Source organism: Mustela erminea, chromosome 2 (genome assembly GCF_009829155.1).
Source record: "Mustela erminea isolate mMusErm1 chromosome 2, mMusErm1.Pri, whole genome shotgun sequence".
NCBI lineage: Eukaryota > Metazoa > Chordata > Mammalia > Carnivora > Mustelidae > Mustela > Mustela erminea.
The window spans coordinates 58,639,944-58,659,719 of NC_045615.1; the positions used below are offsets into that span (position 1 = coordinate 58,639,944).

General features: G+C 35.8%; 1 protein-coding gene across 3 annotated transcripts in view; it reads right to left on the reverse strand.

Annotated features, from left to right (window-relative positions):
- The window catches only part of EMCN (endomucin), a 135,253-nt gene that overhangs the window by 85,791 nt on the left and 29,686 nt on the right, over window positions 1-19,776 (reverse strand). For all 3 annotated transcript variants that reach the window (XM_032333003.1, XM_032333002.1, XM_032333004.1), the window contains 2 exons: window positions 11,127-11,249; window positions 4,571-4,648 (listed from right to left, as the gene is read on the reverse strand). In XM_032333003.1, coding sequence (XP_032188894.1) covers window positions 4,571-4,648; window positions 11,127-11,249 — 201 coding nt within the window. The remainder of the gene's footprint in view (window positions 1-4,570; window positions 4,649-11,126; window positions 11,250-19,776) is intronic.

Sequence of the window (19,776 nt, forward strand, 5' to 3'; positions counted from 1 at the left end):
TATTATGCTCTGCCTAACAGAGGCAAGGATATCTCCAATATACTGTTGAATAGTCTCTATATCATTTTTAAAAATTTTATTTCTTTTCAGTGTTCCAGAATTCATTGTTTATGCACCACACCCACTGCTCCATGCAATATGTGCGCTCCATAATCATTTATTTTTAAAATTACATTAAATTAAAATTTAAAATTTTATGCTTAAGGGTGGTAACTTCTGGAAGGTAGTAAATACACTGAAGAGGAAAGAATTTTTTAAATGTAATAGGGAGAAATTTACAAACATGTAGAAATTTAAAAATAAACTTAATAACCAATGGTCCAAGGAATAAATAGCAAAGGATATTAGGAAATACTTTGATATGAACAAACATGGAAATGCAATCTACCAAAATTTATGGGATGTAACAAAAATGGAACTGAGGGAAACTTGTGGGTGTAAACATCCAGTTTATAAGGGAAGAAAGATCTCATATTAATATCCCAGTGTGCCAACTTAAAAATTTAGTAAGAGAGAACTAACCCCAAAGCCAACAGAAAGAAAAGGAAATAATAAAGACTAGAAAGGAGAGAAATAAAATAGGTAAGAAGAAAGCAATAGAGAAATTAATAAAATAAAAAGTTACTTCTTTGACAAGATTGACAAAATTGACAGACCCTTAGACAGACAAAGAAAAAAGAGGGAGGACTCAAATTACTAAATCATGAATGAAAGTGAACACATTTCTATCATCCTTACAGAAGTAAGCAGGGTTATAAGGCAATACAATAAATAATTGTATGTTAACTAATTATATAACCTATATGAAATGAGAAAATTCTCAGGAAATCACCAACTGTAGCCAAAATTGAGTCAAGAAGAAATAGAAAATCTGAATAGAACTATAATGAGCAAAGAGATTGACTTAGTAATCAGAGAAACACACACACACACACACACACACAATGAAAAATCCAGGACCAGATGGCTTCGCTGGTAAAATCTACCACACATTTAAAAAATAATTACGATCTATTCTTCATAAACTCTTCCAAAAATCAGTAAAGGAAGGAACTTCCTAATTTGTCCTAGGAGGCTAGTCTTACTCTGATACCAAAATTAGGCAAAAACATCACACACTTATTTCTCTTATGAATATAGACACAAACATTCTGAACAAAATAATACAGATCAAAAACCAGAAACATATAAAGAGCATTATATGCCATGACAAAGTAAGATTTATCTCAAAAATGCAAGGTTATTTCAACATATAGAAATCTATGTAATATGTCTTATTAATAAAATAAGGGATAAAAAACCACACAGCAGTCTCAATATGCTGAGAAAAGGCATATGGAAAAATCTAACACCTTTGCATGATAAAAACATTTAACAACCTAGTAACAGAAGAGGACTTTCTCAACCTGATAAAGGGCACATTTGAAAAATGCACAATAACATCATACTTTAATGGTGAGAGAATTAAAGCATTCCTTTATAATTAGGAGCAAAACAAGGAAATTTTCTCTTATCACTTCTATTCAGTGCTGTACTGGAGGTTCTAGCAAGAGCAAAATGATAAGAAAATTTTAAAAAATCATCTAAAAAAATAAAAAACAAAAAGCATCTAGATTGAAAAGGGAGAAGTTAAACTATATATATTTGCAAATAAATCTTATATACAGAAAATACAAAGGAACACACATACAAGCATAGATGCACACAACACACAAATACAAATTAGACCAAATAACTGGATTCGACAAGATGGCAAGGTACAATATCAATATATGATGATAAATTGTATTTCTATACAGTAGCAATGAACAATCCAAAAACAAAATTAAGAAAATGATTTCACTTACAGTAGCATGAAATGGATAAAATATTAGGAATAAATTGGACAAAAATGCAAGTCTTCTACACTGAAAACTACAAACATTATAAAAAAAAGTTAAAGAAGACCTAAAATGAACAGAAAGTTGTCCTAAATTCATGGATTGGAATATTTAAGATCATTAAGATGGCAATACTCCCAACTAGATCTGCAGATGTGATGCCGTCCTTATCACAATCCCAGTTGTTATTTTGCAGAAATTGTCAAGTTGAACCTAAATTTCCTATGAAAACACAAGTGAGCCAGGGTAATGAAAGAATCTTGAAAAACAAGAGAAAAGTTGGAGGACTCACATTTCCTGATTTTAAAACTTAATACAAATGGTAATGCAGAGTGTATGATTCTGGCATAAAAATAGATACAGAGATAAATGGAATATATTTGAGTCCCCGGTGGGGGGGGGGGGGGAAGAACCTCATACATTTATGGCCACCTACACAATTTAAACAGGGAAAGAATAATCTTTTCAACAAAGGGTGTTAGGACAACTAGATAATTATACACAGAAGAGTGAAACTGGACATCTAACTCACACCATAAACAAAAATGAAAGACTTACATAGAAAAGCTAATACTATACAATTCTTAGAAGAGACCACTGGCATAAATCTTTGTGACCTTGAGGGCACGTGCACCTGAATGTTTATAGCAGCAATGTCCACCATAGCCAAACTATGGAAAGAATCTAGATGTCCATCAACAGATGAATGGATAAAGAAGATGTGGTAGATATATACAATGGAATACTATGCAGCCGTCAAAAGAAATGAAATCTTGCCATTTGTGATGATGTGGATGGAACTAGAGGATATAATAAGCATACTTATTATGCTTAGCAAAATAAGTCAATTGGAGAAAGACAACTATCATATGATCTCCCTGATATGAGGAAGTGGAGATGCAATGTGGGAAGTTTGGGGGGTAGGAAAAGAATAAATGAAACAAGATGGGATGGGGGGGGTGGAGACAAACCATAAGAGACTCTTAATCTCACAGAACAAACTGAGGGTTGCTGAGGGGAGGGGGATTGGGAGAGGGTGGTGAGGTTATGGACATTGTGGGGGTGTATGCTGTGGTGAGTGCTGTGAAGTGTGTAAACCTGGTGATTCACAGACCTGTACCCTTGGGGCTAAAAATACATTATATGTTTACAAAAAAAAAATACAAAAATTTAAAAAAATCTTTGTGACCTTGAGTTGAGCATGGTTTCTTAGATTTTACCCCATTGACTGAAGGAAACCAGAAGGTTACCCTGAAATATCTTTGACATAAAAATTATTTTGACTGCAGCCAATTAAGAGGCAGCCAACACAGGAAAAGCTTTTCTGCTTAAGGGCAGGATATAAATTCTCCTTTTACTAGAGACAGACTCTTACTAGACCAGAGAAGAAACTAGCGGACTCTGCAAACAAAACTTACTCCATTAGTTTTCCTTCCAGATATTTTCCTTCAATTTGTTTCCTGCCCTTGGAAGCCTAAACTACTTTCTTTTGTCCAGTCATTTTTCTACAAACTTACTGTTCTTTGTTCTAGATGTTATGTAAGCCAAAATTCTAAACCACTGCTTTGAGTTAATCTTTGTTTTAGGTTTCTCATGTGTTGTGCACTGCCCATGTTAATAAGCTGTTTTTTGTTAATCTGTCTTCTTGTTAGTGTCCCAGATGAAAACCTAAAATGGGTAGAGGTAAAGTTTTGCCTTCTCTACATGAAAGATAAAAAAATAGATATATTTTGCTTCATCAGAATTAGAGATTATAGTGTTTTAAAAGTTACCATCAAGAAAATGGGAAGACAATCTATAGAATGGGAGAAAATATTTGCAAAATATCTGTCTAATAAGGCTCTTGGCTCCAAAATATATTTAAAAAAATACTTACAACCCAATGATAAAAGACACCCAATTTTTTAAAAATGGAAAGAATTAAATAGACAGTTTTCCAAAGAAAATATACAATTGTCAACAAGTACATGAAAAGATGCTTGGTAGCATTCGTCTTTAGGGAAATGTAAGTCAAAACCACAATGATACCACTTTATGCCCCACTAGAATGGCTATGATGAAAAGGATAGATAGCAACAAATAGGGATTGTAAAGTGGACAATTTATATCCTCTGACTTTTCTGATGAGAATGTCAATAGTGCAGCTGCTTGGGAAATCAGTTCCTCAAAAAGTTAAACATAGGGTTACCATGTGCCTCAGCAATTCCACATTAAGATACGTATCACAAAAGAAAGGCCACATAAAAACTTGTATAAGAATCTTCATAGCAGCATTTTTTGCATGAAATACTATTCACTCATAAAAATAAATGAACTACAGATAAATGCTAGAGCGTGGCTGAACCTAAGAACATTCTGCTATGTGAAAGTTGGATACAAAAGATCCTATACAATATGATCCTATTTATGTGGATTTTTTTTTTACATGAAATTTCTAAAATAGGCAGAGGGACCGAGAGTAGGTTAGTGGTCCCTGGAAGTGGGGAAAGGAGTAAATGGGAAGTGATTAGTAACAGATACAGGGTTTCTTTTTGGAGTGATAAAAATGTTCCAGAATTAGATAGTGTGACGGTTGCATAATCTTGTTGATATACTGAAAATCACTGCATTGTCCATTCCTGAAGAGTGATTATGATGGCATATGAATTACATACATGAAAGAAAAATGACTGCAAATGATCATTACTCACCTCCACTTTTAAGTGTTGCCGTTAACGAAGTATGTGTTGGCTGCAAAGATGTACTTGAGAGTTTCTCTCTGGTTGTTCCTAGTTTGATAAGATAGATGACATTATTATTAATCATAATTTCATCTCACCTGCCAAAGAATAAATGTCAGTCAAATCTGGAGGTAAACTAGAATCTCTCTACAGTGGTACTGTCAGCTTTTGTTGATCTTTAATTTTTTCATTTCCTATCTCCTTTAGTGTAAAGTAAGAAACATAAGTACTGAATGCTTGGGTGACCCAAGGAAAACACACACACACACACATTTTTTTTCTACGATAGGACCCCAAAGCAAATTTTCACTGCAAATTTTTACTTGGGTATCTTTAAACATGCAAAAAATATATATTGCAAAAATACATGATTTAAAATTGTTATTTTTCCCAAGAGAAAAATAACCTGGTCAATAGGACCTTTCCCCCCAGAATTACATTTCATTTTGTTGATTTGATTATGACCCTGCAACTTCCAAAATTACATAAATTATAAAGGAACTTGCAAATTCTTGTAATTAGATAATTTGTTCATTTATGAAACATACACTGAGTTCCCAGTCTGTGCAAGACCCTTTTCTAGACTCTTGAGGGCAGTGTCAAACTCTTGGTCATCTTTGTAATCTGAGTAGTATCAAGGCATTCCTGGCATACGGTAGGCATGTAGTAAATGTTGTTTTCAATAAGCAGGGACTCATGTAGAACATGGGAACCAAGAAAAGACAAAGATTTGCTTTATGTAGTGAATACAACTTACAAATATGATAGCCCTACTAGTCAACATTCCCTTCTTAAAACACTTTAGGATATCCTTTTGTGATTAGGGCATAGGTTCTATTTTTATTGTATGACATATATAAAATCCTGGTTCTTAAAGGAATGCATGCTTTATTGGGGGAGAAACAATTTGGCTCTGCACAGTTTAATACTTTAAAACCCCTCAAGAAAAAAGTTTTCAAAGGTAATCTGGCTGGATCTGTCTAACAGAAGAAACTAAGGAATCACAAGGAAGTTAAGATCTTTGAAGGGTCACTGGGGACAACTGTCTCTAAGCGGATGGTGGAGGTGTTCTCCTCTGCTCCTCTCTCCTCCCTTCTTATTAGAGGAGATAGGTTATTATAGAAATGGAAAGTGGCTGTAACATGCAGATACTGGGAATTATAATATGTGGAGAGCGCTGAAGCACTTAAGACATTCTCAAAGTCTTCTCTACCCAATATGGGGTTATATTTTAAAAGAAGAAACCAACAAAGGACACATTATTCCTAAAAGCTAGGTTTGAGATTTTTGCATTGCCCAATCACAGGGATGCCATCTTTCTTTTTTAGAGAGAGAGAGAGAGAAAGAGAGAGTGGGAGCACACAAGCTGGGGGAAAGGCAGAGGGAAAGGGAGAGAGAGAGAATTCCAATCCCATTCTCCATGCTCAATGCAGAGCTCAACATTAGCTCAATAAATGAGCATGACCCTGAGATCATGAACTGAGCCCAAATCAAGAGTTAGATGCTTAACTGGTTGATCCACCCAGGTGTTCCCAGAATGCCATCTTAAGGTGAAGAAGCAATGATATAAATCAACTGTCCTTTCCAGCCAGATGTGGTGAATTTGTTTTCATTTCAGCACTACTCTTGGCATTCTTGGTACCAAGAACAGGCTAAACTGAATTTTTATAATTACCTTGCTTCATATGCTTCACTGGGATATGTCTCCTATTTCACTAAAAATTTCAAGAATAGGAATGATTACAAGAAATAATCAGGATACATATAACAATAATCATGAATATAAATAGAAAAAGTATCAAGTGTGTGCAGTTCTTGAGTTTCTGAAGCCCTTAACCCTTTCCTTTTATAGCTACACTGACTTCATGTTTGACAGAGGAAAGAGAGGTGACAAATTTGAGCTTTGGCCCGAGCATTCAGCCCAAATCTATTTGGTTTCAATATCAGTCTTGGTCTTTGGAAAACTGAAGAGCTGAATGGCTATCCATTTCTGGAGATCCTGAACTTGTGTGTGAACAGTGATCCTGTAATCATGACCATGATCATTTGTATCTAATCAATGTTACTCTATCTATAACAGAAACAGAACACAATTATTTTAGATTTATATTTAATGTATGAATATTCACTTTCCAATATGGATAAGCATTCTACGTGTAACTTACAATAAAATTCTTATGTGCTAAATATATTGAAATTCTGAGGTATAAATGCATCCTTATTAGTGCAAAAGTAAAATGTACTAATTAGTGCAAAAGTAAAATGTACTAATACTAATTAATGAGGATTGTGATTTCTGTTAATTTTATGTGGAATGATTAAGAACTTATTCTAGTTAATAAAAGAAATAGATTGAATTTAATATGAACAATAAGAGAATACTATAGCGATATGTATTTAGGGATATTATATAATCTTGTTTATAAAAGACTATAGATGTTTATGGATATTTATAAAAGATTAAGATATTTATAGAAGATTAAGTCATTAAAATATCATAATTGTACTCTATTAAATTTTTAGTAAACTATCATCCATAATATTTTCCAAAATAATCTTTTGGACCTTGGTTTAGTTCCATTTAGGACATCAGGGTTTCAAGAAATTGCCTAATTTATATTTGCCTATTTTATATCTTATGAGTATAAACTAAAAGCAAAAAGCCAACTTTATAATTTCAAAACTCCGTGAAAAGGAAAATCCAAAAAATATTGTACAAAGATACCCCAGGGAAGTCATTTTCTTTTTTTCTTTCTTTTTTTTTTTTTAGATTTTATTTATTTACTTGACAGACAGAGATCACAAGCAGGCAGAGAGGCAGGCAGAGAGAGAGAGGAGGAAGCAGGCTCCCCACCGAGCAGAGGGCCGGACTGGATGTGGGGCTCCATCCCAGGACCCTGGGACCATGACCTGAGCCGAAGGCAGAGGCTTTAACCCACTGAGCCACCCAGGCGCCCCGGTAAGTCATTTTCAATTCATACTTACTAAGGTATATAAAGACAGTGAAAAAAAGAAGAAAGATATGGAGAAAATGTGGTACCCAAACCTATTTTCTCACTAATATGAGAAAATTCATAAGACTGCCTTTTAAAAGTCCCTTCTTTGCAGTTTTATCTTAGTTTCCAGAGACGAAGTCCATTGTAAACATCACCGTGACTGGCATCCTATATGGGAGAGATGGCCAAAAACACTGGGCTCCTCTATTGACCTCAGCAGACACTGAATCTCTATTTAGTATCAGAAATGTGAAATATCAGGGCTGACAAATTAATTCAGCTAATTCAAAAAAGTTTGATTATTAAAAAGTTTAAAAATCAAGCTGAATAATAATTATGTTTTAAGAATAATATTTCAGGTTATTTTTCTCTCTGAGAAGTTTATCTCATGGGGCACCCGAGTGGCTCCATTGGTTCGGCATCTGCCTTCGGCTCAGGTCATGATCCCAGAGTCCTTCATTGGGCTCTCTACTCATTGGGGTGTCTGCTTCTCCCTCTCCTTCTGCCTCCTGCTCTGTCTTCTTGTGGTTTTTTCCTCTCTCTCTCTCTGTGTCAAATAAATAAAATCTTTAAAAATAAAATATTTATTAAAAAATTAATCTCATGATGATGGACATTCAATGTCTGCCAAGTGTTGATATTAACTCTGGCCACTTGGCCTTTGAACAAAATGGGCAGAGCACTTGGTACATAGCTAGGAAGAGATCAGGTCCCTTCTCTCTTATTGGGTAAACCTCTGAATGTGAAACCTACTCCAAGCAAAGCTGTCAGTCACTTCTGCCACTGTTGATACATTGCTGCAAAAAGAGCTCTCATCTCAGTAGCACATTTTCCACTTTTCTGATGATGGAATTTCTGCCATTGTCGAGAGAAAGGAAATTTACATGCTTTAGATAGACATAAGCACTATTAAATCAAGTATCTTTTGACTTCAAAATAAGAACATCTGGTTGGAAAGACTTAAAAGAAAAATAAAGATGTTTTCCATGTGTTTTGTTGTGGTTGTTGTTTTGTTTTTGTTTTTTGTTTTTTGTTTTTTGCAAATACTTTTATTTTGTCTAATGACCATGATGTCTGGGACACCAGTGTCGTTCAGTCAGTTAAGCCTCCAACTCTTGATTTTGGCTCAGGTCATGATTTCAAGGTCATGAGGTCTAGCCCTGCATAGAGTTCAGTAGGGAGTCTGTTGGAGTTTCTCTCCCTCTCCTTCTGCCTCTCCTGCTGCCCTCTCTTTCTCTCAAATAAATAAATAAATAAATATTTTTTTAAAAAATCACTTGACAACCAAATAAAAATGGAGAAACAGAAAAAGGAAAAGGAAGGAAGGAAGGGAACAAGGGAGGGAGGGAGGAGGAAGAAAATGAAAAATAAAGCAAATATGGTAAAAATTTTGATAATTATTAATTCTGGGAGATGGGCATATGGGGATTAATTATAGTGCTCTATTGTGGGTACATCTGGACATTTTTGTAATAAAAAGTAAAGCTTCACTGGCCTATTACAATTTGTATAATTGAATGTGAGTAATTTAAAACTCCTCTGGGAGAACTTTTAAAGAACACAGACTGGAGATTAGTTTTTGTTAACTGGTTTATATAAGACAGTGAAGTGCCCAGAAAAGAAATTTAGAAGAAGCTATGCGTGTGTGTGTGTGTGTGTGTGTGTTCTCTGATTTCAAGTGTTTTCCGAAGCGACTTGTTTCAGATAAGGGGCTTCAGTGACCCACTTTAGGAGGCACCAGTGTAAAGTTGTTAGGGTCATCTCTTCAGTTTATATGAGTAGGTAGAGAGTTTCCCTTCCGAGCTGGGCAGGTAAGATGAATTCCCAGTATCAGAAATGACAATTCTGCCTGAATTCCTTCTCTGAAGCTCCCGTCTCTCCCTGCCATGGTCACATAACATAACAGTTAGGGTCTGTGTTAATTTGACATTGTTAGTCACCACAGGTCACTATGGTCAGGGCTAGTAATCATCTCACTGAGAAAGCATAAGTTCCAAGGATTAATGTATAAATTGCATAACTTCAACCCTTTGAGTCAGTATGCAATATCAGTACCTACCTTCTCTTTATTGGTCCTTTTGGGGTGATTTTTTTTATTACAAAAGTAACATGCTTTTACCAAATTAATGCAATGTTATGTCAAGAACACCACTGGCAACTCACAGAGAGAGTGAAAGAAAGAGAGAGACAGAGAGAGGAGAGCAGCAAATGCTTATACTTGGTGAAAGTATGAGCGTGCCTCTCTGCTTAAACCCGGAAAACATAGGGTTGAAACAATTTTTAAAAATAAAGGGCAGACAATCTCCCTTTGCTATCCTGCCTGCTTGCTCCCTTACAGTGCATTCAGTAAACTTCTATCTTATACAATACAATACAATACAATACAATAAAGAAAAGAAAATATACAGTGCAGGAATTGGCTGGAGGCTCCATGGTCCTTCACTTTTTTTTGACTGTGTCATTTGAAATTTCCCTTGGTTGGTGATATTGGTCCTACCACATTCTGGGAACAAAATCCCCTGTGTGGCCCTTTTTGTGTAAAGCTTTCTCCAGTTTGGTACAGGAATTCTAGGAGAACTGGTTTGGTTTCATCTTAGAATTGCACATTTCAGAAATAACCAACTATATGCATCAGACCCTTTTTCTTCGAGGATCACCACCCCAGTTAAGTCTCATGAACCAGCCCTCATCGGTCCTCAACATTTTACTAGAACTTGGTCTTAGAATGAAAATTAAACGGGGAGGAAGTGGAGAGGAGAGGAAGAGAGCAGAGGAATTCCAGCTATCTCCTCGTTAGGGTATATGATTTTCAGGTCTTCTTGTGACGTCAGCATCCTAACCAGAGTTCCTGCCCATAAGCGATAAATAAGCGATTCTATATTTCTCTCTCCATTGATTACAGAACCTGAATGATATGCCTCATTTTATGTGTGTTGCAGGATGGACAAGGCGGTATGCATTGGATTGATAACCTCTTGGGTTTTTAATTAAATGACCCCAATGGCTCATTTTACTTTTCATGAATGGTAAAAATACCTAGAACCATAAAACATGATGTGGTTGCAACTCAGTTCAGTAACAATAATGATGACATTGCTATGGAACCTTACAAATTAGTTCTATTATTAGCCCAATGTAACTAATAAGATCCTTGTGTTATTAATATGGTTTCGCCCTGTTAATGGTGATATTTAAGTGGACAATTGGAATATTTAGAACATATTTTTATAACTAAGGAAATAGGGTTTTTTAAAATTCTCTAAAAATTAACTTTGTGTATGTAACATTCACAATAGAATTATTCTCAAACAGGAGATGATCCAGAGGGATATCATCAAAGAAGCCTACTGTGATCTCAGGGTTCTGTATTCAAACCAAAATAACACATAAGTTTCAAAATAGTGAAATAGAACAGACCTTCATAACAATAGATGTAAGATCTCAAATTATTTTTCAGTGATTAGATTATATAGATGCTACTAATTTTATCTGCTAAGGTTAGAGTAAATTTCAATAAGAGTTAATCCTACCTATAGACATTTTACTCGTCGATCCTGTAACAGTAGTGTTCATTGTGGTGGTTGTTGGTACAGATGAAGTTGCTGAAGGAGCTGTTGCTGATGGTAATCCTTGAGGGACTATACTTCCAACATCTGCAAAAGGGAAACTGTGTTAAAGTAGCTGCTTTAAAGTTTACATTTATTTTGCCAAATACAGACTAGTACATTTAAGCAAAGCCAACTGTATGTGTACTCCTGCTAAGACAGTAAGTAAGGCATGGATTTGAAATTAATTTTCTAATTGTAATGAATTGAGCCTTCATTTCGCTATTCATTCACGAACTCTATCTGCTTCTCACCAACAGCATGAATTTTCAAGATAGCCGTCAGGAACAGTCCATAGCTCTGAAACAAAATTATAGCTGACAAAACTAGTGAGAAATACAAGTACAAATTTGAAATTTAACAATATTTTTAAGCCAACCTAACAAACATTGTCAGATGAAATAATTAAATGGATGTTCTCTGGACTGTGGATGTTTTACTACATATTTTTATAGCACATTAAAATTATTAAGCAGTAAAATTTCAGTATTAGTACATCTCTTTCTGATATTAAAAAAAAGGATTTCTCCCTCCTTTCTCTTTCTACATATATGCCAAAGGAAGACAAAAAGTCTTGTTTTTTAATTTTTTAAAGAAATTCAATAAATTTTAAAGAAATTCAACATAGCAACATGCCTAAATTTTTGGCAATGGAACCACCATAAATATGCATTTTCAAATAATTTAGTTCTCTAAATTTTAACAATCAAAGGCACCAAAATGAAGGTGGCAAAACAAAACTTTGTTTTGCTGTTATATGTTTATTTTTGATAATACTTCTTTGACAATAGAAAGTAATAATAACTCTTAAAACTCATCTTAAAATATTCTTGTTTTTTCAAAGTGAAGTATATAGAACATAATTCTCAATGATTTATGGAAATATTTGTTTTATATAATATTACTGAATTTATTAGCTTTTATAGAATCCTTTTAATTCTGTGTTTGTTGGTCCTGTCTCTATATACTCACTGTTGTATCGAAGATCAGAAAATAACAAACAAACGTGTACGAAGGACTTGGACAATCTATTCATGCCCATGGAAGGCATTGTGTTCATGTTGTTACTTCGTCCATAGAGAATATATATAGTATAGCATATTAGTTAAGAGGATGGACTTTGAGCGACAAAGACTTGTGTCTTGATCCCAAACTGGATATGTCGTTAGAGTAAATACATGTCATTGTGCATAACTTTTTAAATTTAAAATTTTATCCAAAATTTTCCTGTTTGAATATGGAAAAAAATATTCTTGCACATCAGGGAAAAGCAATATTTCAGATGTGAGGAGACAGAGCACACTTCCTGTTTCATTTTATAGACTTGTGGTGCTTGGACGTGCTAGCACTTAGCACTGACTTTGTTTATAGGCAATATAGGGAAATGGGTTGATGTATTCAACACATATGGATGTGTTCAGCACATCCAGGAATCACAGAGTGCCTTTTCACAGGCTTTACAGAAATCAAGTCGAAAGCTTTTTCCACCTCTGGATACACTTCACACCCGTGTTCTCACCACTACTCCCCGACTCCCCCAACAGGGAGAAGGAACACAGCAAGCATGCATGATGTTATCTTTTCTGTATTAGTTATTTTTTTCCCGCTATTCTTCTTTTCATCCCAGAGTTTGTGATGTAACACTGATTTTTCAGTTTAAACTGAAGTTGAAGAAAGTTATTCCAAGAAGCACACACCACTTTGACTGGAAAAATCACCTATAAATAACTGAAATGATCCCTATCTGCTGACTTGTTACAAAGTAACAAGCTTAATTTCTGGGTATAATCAATATCTTCAAAGCCTTTTTTTCTTATTTCTTTCTTCCCTTCGTCCCTTCCGCCCTTCCTTTTTTCCTTTTTCTCTTCCACAAACACTGGGCAACTAATGTGAAAGGCATGATTAGATCTAGTGAAAGACTGTATCGTACTACATGGTGTCACCTGTGAGTATCTCTCAGTCTGGTAAGGAACACAATGCCTATACACAATAAATAACAAAGTTATTCTGTGTGGGGCAGGTGGATCACTGTTTTTCAAACTGCAGTTTATGGTACAAGTAAAGAGTAATTAAGATCTAGTTAGTAGACTGCAGTCAGAACTTTGGCCAAATGAAAGAGAAAAGAAACATTAGAGGGATACTGCAAATAATGAGGGTAAGTATTGTTTCATGAAGTTCACCTGCACGTGGATGTGTATATGTGTATTTGAGTAAAACACGCGTCCACGCAAAATATGTTTCCTATTGTGATTCTGGCTAAAAATTTTACTGGATAAAAAAATTGGGCAAGAGTTTTCAAGATAAAGGATGACTACCCTGCTGGCATGAACAAGGACTCCTTTCTGAAGAGTGGACTTAGGAGCTAGAATTTGAAGAGTAAGTAGCATGTCCACTTGCCTAGAGGAAGAGGCATGGTCAAAGGTCTGGAGGGGAAGTGAGAGGTAATTGAGAGAATTGAGAAGAGTTGTGTTTGGCTGGATTGCTCTAAACTATGAAAGTACATAGAAAGCCTTGTCTGCCACAATACTGGAGGCTAGATCATAAAGGACCTTGAATACCAAACCAGGGACTTGGGGCTCTCCAGTGGAGAGCCCTGGAGAGTGACCAAATAGAAATTCTACTGTAGGAAAAATGATGGGGAAGCAGGTGCAACAGAGAATGAGAAGACACCAGCTGAACTGAACAGCTAATCCCCATTTTTATGTTTACTGATGTCTCTGACCTCTTGAAGTCATCACGTGAGATCAGTGAGTTCACATCTATAAACTGATTTGTGACCAAATACAAGTAGGCACATTTTTAATTAAAAAAAAAATTTTTAGGGGTGCCCGGGTGTCTCAGTTGTTAAGCATCTGCCTTAGTATCAGGTCATGATCCCAGGCTTCTGGGACTGAGCCCTGCATCGGGCTCCTGCTCAGCGGGAATGGGGAGGAGCAGAGGAAAAGAGAGAAACAGATTCCCCAGGGAGCAGGGAGCGCAGTGCAGGGCTCAGTCTTAGGACCCTGAGATCATGACATGAGCCAAAGGCAGACGGTTAATCAACTGAGCCACCCAGGTGAAGCAGGCACATTTTTAATGGTTGGTGAGGTAAGATTGAGATGTACTGCAAGGCTTGTCCTCACCAGACTGCTACATTTGGTCACTGATTTCCCTGAGTAAAATCTTAATCTAGTAGGGCTCATTAATGTCTCCATTAACAGTTCTTCAGATTGTCCATCAGAGAGAATGCCCTCCTTTGGCAAGGACTGACAAACCACCCTTGAAAATACTAAGTGTCAGTGTGTGCCAGGTCCATGAAAACATTTTCTGTGAATTAGCTCCTTTAATTCTAAGAAGAAACCATGATGCCCATACTCATATCATTCATCATTGTACAGATGAAGACAATGGGGCTCAAAAAAGAAAAAAGCAACTTGCCCGCATTATGCAGTGGGAAGTAACACAGCTGGAATTTTAATCCAGGCCCCTTGGAATCCAGAGAAGATACTCTTAACCACCACAGATTTTGCTATGGGAAGTTGGTTCCATGTAAAGCCACATCCTGCTGCTCTGCCTGTTCTCTGCCTTTGATGGGGTATGATATTAAAGGGGTAGAAGTGACTAGATACACTGATGTTTTGCCCTCATGTACCTAGGATGAGGAAACAGACAAAATACCTCACTGTTTTTTTTTCTTGAAACATACTATCATTTTGTCATATACATTTACATATATACACATATAAAATGTGTCCATCCATAAACATCTGTAAAATGTTTAGACTTAAATCTCTGAAGGCAATTTCCAATCTATTACAGCTATCTACAAAAAATAAAAATAAGAGATTTACTCAGTTGGGAAATTTGAGAAATAGAAACATTCTCTTACTCTACAGTGGGAAAGGATTATTCTAACTACTGCTGTTGAAGGTTTTATTGACTGTGATGCACGTAATCATCGGTTATGTTTTTACAGTATTTTCTCTAAATTTCTTTCAGGTTTGATTTGATCTCTTAATAAACTATTGAGGAAAATGGCTTATTTTGAAATATTTTCTCATTACAAGACATAATGAGGTAGCATTTCACTTTCCTTTATCTCCAAAGTAATTAGAGATAAATTTAACAAGGAGACCTGTGTTTCACATCTTTGTTTATGCCCAGCCAGATAGTGCTGCTCTTATGATGTTGTAAGAGAAACAGATGGCATTTTGTCCTGATTCCACCCTATACCCAGACACCAGCTGAGAGAGCACAAGAGATACTATGGCACTTAGTTTTTTATGCTCGAAAGGATGAAGCAAGATTGGAATTAAAAAAAAAATATCTATTTTAATTACAGAAATCATGAGAAATTTGAAAATTCAGCATATGGCTGAAAAACCAACTATCATATTTTTTCCTCTTTTCAAATGATTAGGTCATCTACTCCAATCTTCTTGAGATGCCTCATAATTACATTTCTAAGTAACTCCCAAATGGTCTCTAGAAGTTAGAGTTTCATCCATCCTCATAATGAGAAGCTAGCTCTCCAATGATCTTTTCCCCTACTAAGTCTACATTTAAAGTCCCCTGGAAAACCACTACTAGAGAGAATAGGTCTTGGTTTCTCTAGATCAACACAAATACTGAATGACAGTAACTTAGAATTATAAAACTTGAGACCTAAAAAGAACTGTAAAAAAATTCCACTGTAACAGAATCCCAACATTTTATAGCTTAGAGAATGTATGAGTTTAAGTTAGTTTCAAAAGATCATAATACAAATTACTAAAAAAGGTGCTAAAATACCTAAATGAATACTCTGTATTATGTAATATAGAAAAATCTTTTTTTTCCCCCCAATTCTATTTGGGCATGTGGAATACACTTCTGACAGAAACAATGCTTATAGTTCCCTTTGAACTATAGGAATAAATATTTACTTTGTGAGTTTTAAACATAAACAAAATCTTAGAAGAAATTTTAAGCTCTTTAAGGAAATAAAGGAGTGATTTCTTTAGAAATATATAGAGTATATAGAAAATGTTAATTACTGAATGGTCTTATAAACCCTAAAGTACCATTAGTAGGTAATAATTTCATAACCTAGATTAACTAATCTGTGGAATTAAAGACAAAGTAAGTAATTTTGCATTTAAGTATCTTGTTTTTATAATTTTATTTTTTTCAGTGTTCCAAAATTCATTTTTTATGCACCACACCCAGTGCTCCATGCAATATGTGCCCTCCATAATACTCACCACCAGGATCACCCCTCCACCTATCCCAAAACCCTCAGTTTGTTTCTCAGAGTCCACAGTCTCTCATGGTTTGTCTACCCCTCCGATTTCCCCAAATCACTTCTCTTCTCCATCTCTCAATGTCTTCCATGTTATTCCTTATGTTCCAAAAGTAAGTGAAACCATATGATACTTGACTCTCTCTGTTGGACTTATTTCACTCACCATAATCTCTTCCAGTCCCATCTGTGTTGATATATATGTTGGGTATTCATCCTTTCTGATGGAGGCATAACACTCCATTGAATATACGGACCATATCTTCTTTATCCATTCATCTATTGAAGGACATCTTGGTTCTTTCCACAGTTTGGTGACTGTGGCCATTGCTGCTATGAACATTGGGATACAGATGGCCCTTCTTTTCACTACATCTTTATCTTTGGAGTAAATACCCAGTAGTGCAATTGCAGGGTCATAAGGTAGATCTATTTTTAATTTCTTGAGGAATCTCCACACTGTTTTCCAAAATGGCTACACCAACTTGCATTCCCACCAACAGTGTAAGAGGGTTCCCCTTTCTCCACATCCTCTCCAACACTTGTTGTTTACTGTCTTGTTAATTTTGGCCATTCTAACTGGTGTAGGGTGGTATCTCCACGCGGTTTTGATTTGAATCTCCCTGATGGCTAGTGATGATGAACATTTTTTCATGTGTCTGTTAGCCATTTGTATGTCTTCTTTGGAGAAGTGTCTGTTCATGTCTTCCGCACATTTTTTTTTTTTTTTTGATGATTATCTGTTTTGTGTGTGCTGAGTTTGAGGAGTTCTTTATAGACCTCTGATATCAGCCTTTTGTCTATACTGTCATTTGAAAATATCTTCTCCCATTCCGTGTATTGCCTCTTTGTTTTGTTGACTGTTGCCTTTGCTGTGCAGACGCTTTTGATCTTGATTCATTTTCACTTTTGTTTCCTTTGCCTTTGGAGACATATCTTGAAAAAAGTTGAGTGGCCAATGTCAAAGAGGTTACTGCCTATGTTCTCCTCTAGGATTTTGATAGATTCTTGCCTCATATTAAGGTCTTTTATCCATTTCGGGTTTATCTTTGTGTATGGTGTAAAACTCACAAAGTAAATATTTATTCCTATAGTTCAAAGGGAAACTTAAGCATTGTTTCTGTCAGAAGTGTATTCCAGGTGCCCAAATAGAATTGGGAGAAAAAAAAGATTTTTCTATATTACATAATACAGAGTATTCATTTAGGAATTTTAACACCTTTTTTAGTAATTTGTATTATGATCTTTTGAAACTAACTTAAACTCATACATTCTCTAAGCTATAAAATGTTGGGATTCTGTTACAGTGGGATTTTTTTACAGTTCTTTTTGGCTCTCAAGTTTTATAATAATATAAAAATAAAATATATTTATATATGAATATAATGAAAGAGAGAAACACATAAATAAATATAATACAGTACTACTTGCTATATTCCCATCAAAACAGCACCTTCACAAAAGACAAGACACTAACTCCAACTCCTTTTGATTATCAGTATCTCATCAGCGAGCCTTCATTTCTATCAGAGCAAAATTCACTTTGGTTTATTGCCAACCAAATTAACAGTTAATTTTTTATCAATTAAAATAAAATAACAATTATTATGTGATGATGTGTCTTTGATGATTTCTTCTTTGCACTGTCCTGGAATTTCATAATATCTTATGTTAGAATGCATAAGTGGCTCACTAACCAATGCACTGTTTACCTCAAAAAACATTTATTAAGCTTCTTTTCTTTTTAATATTTTATTCATTTATTTATTAAAGAGAGAGCCAGCGAGAGAGCACAAGCAGGAGGAGTGGCTGTCTGACAAAGAGGGAGAAGATGGCTCCCTACTGAGAAGGGAATCTGACAAGGGGCTTGATCCCAGCACCGTGGGATCATGACCTGAGCTGAAACCAGATGTTTCACTGACTGAACCACCCAAGCATCCCAAGCACCTATTTCATTAGAAGCTAAGCAAAAATAGAAAACCATATTTTTCCCAGAGGAACTTAAAGTTTATGTTGATACTCAAGCTATGCATATGTGAAACAACCATAAGATTATGCTAATGGAGCATATAAATTGGTGCTCATTAATACTAGGCATAGCTGGTTCTGTATGATGTTAAGTGAAGTCAAAGTAAGGTGATGAGTCAGGAATAATCAGAGTTACTTTCTTGGGGGAAGAGATTTCAAGAGTAATCAGATAATTAGACACATCAAGGAAAAAAAATTTTCATGGAAGAAAAGAAAGAAAAGATATTCAAAAAGAAGAAAGTCAACAGTGCTAAGTAAAACAGAGGCCATACAACATGAGGCCTTGAAAAGGGACATTCTTTTGGGAGAGGAAAATTGGAAAATCCCATTTTCAATGAAAACGTGCCCTCCATAATACCCACCACCAGGCTCACCTGCCTATGCCCCCCCCCCCAAATCCTCAGTTTGTTTCTCAGAGTCCACATTTTCTAATGGTTTTTCTCCCCTTCTGATTTCCCCCAACTCACTGTTCTTTTCCATCTCCCAATGGAGATGCTAAAGATAGAGGCAGATCTTGAAAGAAAGGTTTTAAATTGAAAGTACATTTTCTTTTCTTTTTTTAAAAAAAGATTTTATTTATTTATTTGACAGACCGAGATCACAAGTAGGCAGAGAGGCAGGCAGAGAGAGAAAGGAGGAAGCAGGCTCCCCGCCGAGCAGAGAGCCGGATTTGGGGCCCGATCCCAGGACCCCAGAATCATGATCTGAGCCAAAGGCAGAGGCTTTAACCCACTGAGCCACCCAGGCACCCCTGGAAGTATATTTTCAATTAAGACTCACAAGAAACTGTGGTGAACACCCAAGTGTTGAAAATGCTTACATTTCCTAGGTGGAATGAATTAGGGAGATAAGGAAGAAGAAAATCTCATCTCTCACAGTGAGGAAAATATTCAGATAAGAAGGAGAAAGCTGTGCCTGAAAGAGGAATCTCCTCAGGTTGCCAGCCATCTGTGAGGTGGGGAGGGAGAGCCAAGTCTGGCAGGCTCCAAGCGGGTGGACAGGTGTCTCAGCCACCTGGCCCCTCTGGGGACAACAGGAAGGCAGCATCACATTGGTGAGTTTCTTAAACAGAAAACAACAATATCTACAAAATGGACCTGAGAACTCAAGATATTTTGGCTCACGAATGGATGGAAGTGTACAAGGCGAATTTCCTTTACTCACCCAGATGTCAGGCTGGAAACGACAGGGCAGTACAGTTATTTGCCTTCACAAAAATAACTGTGATTTTTAAAAAAAAATCATCCATAATAATGAGATATTTTAGATTGTGGACTCCATTATAAG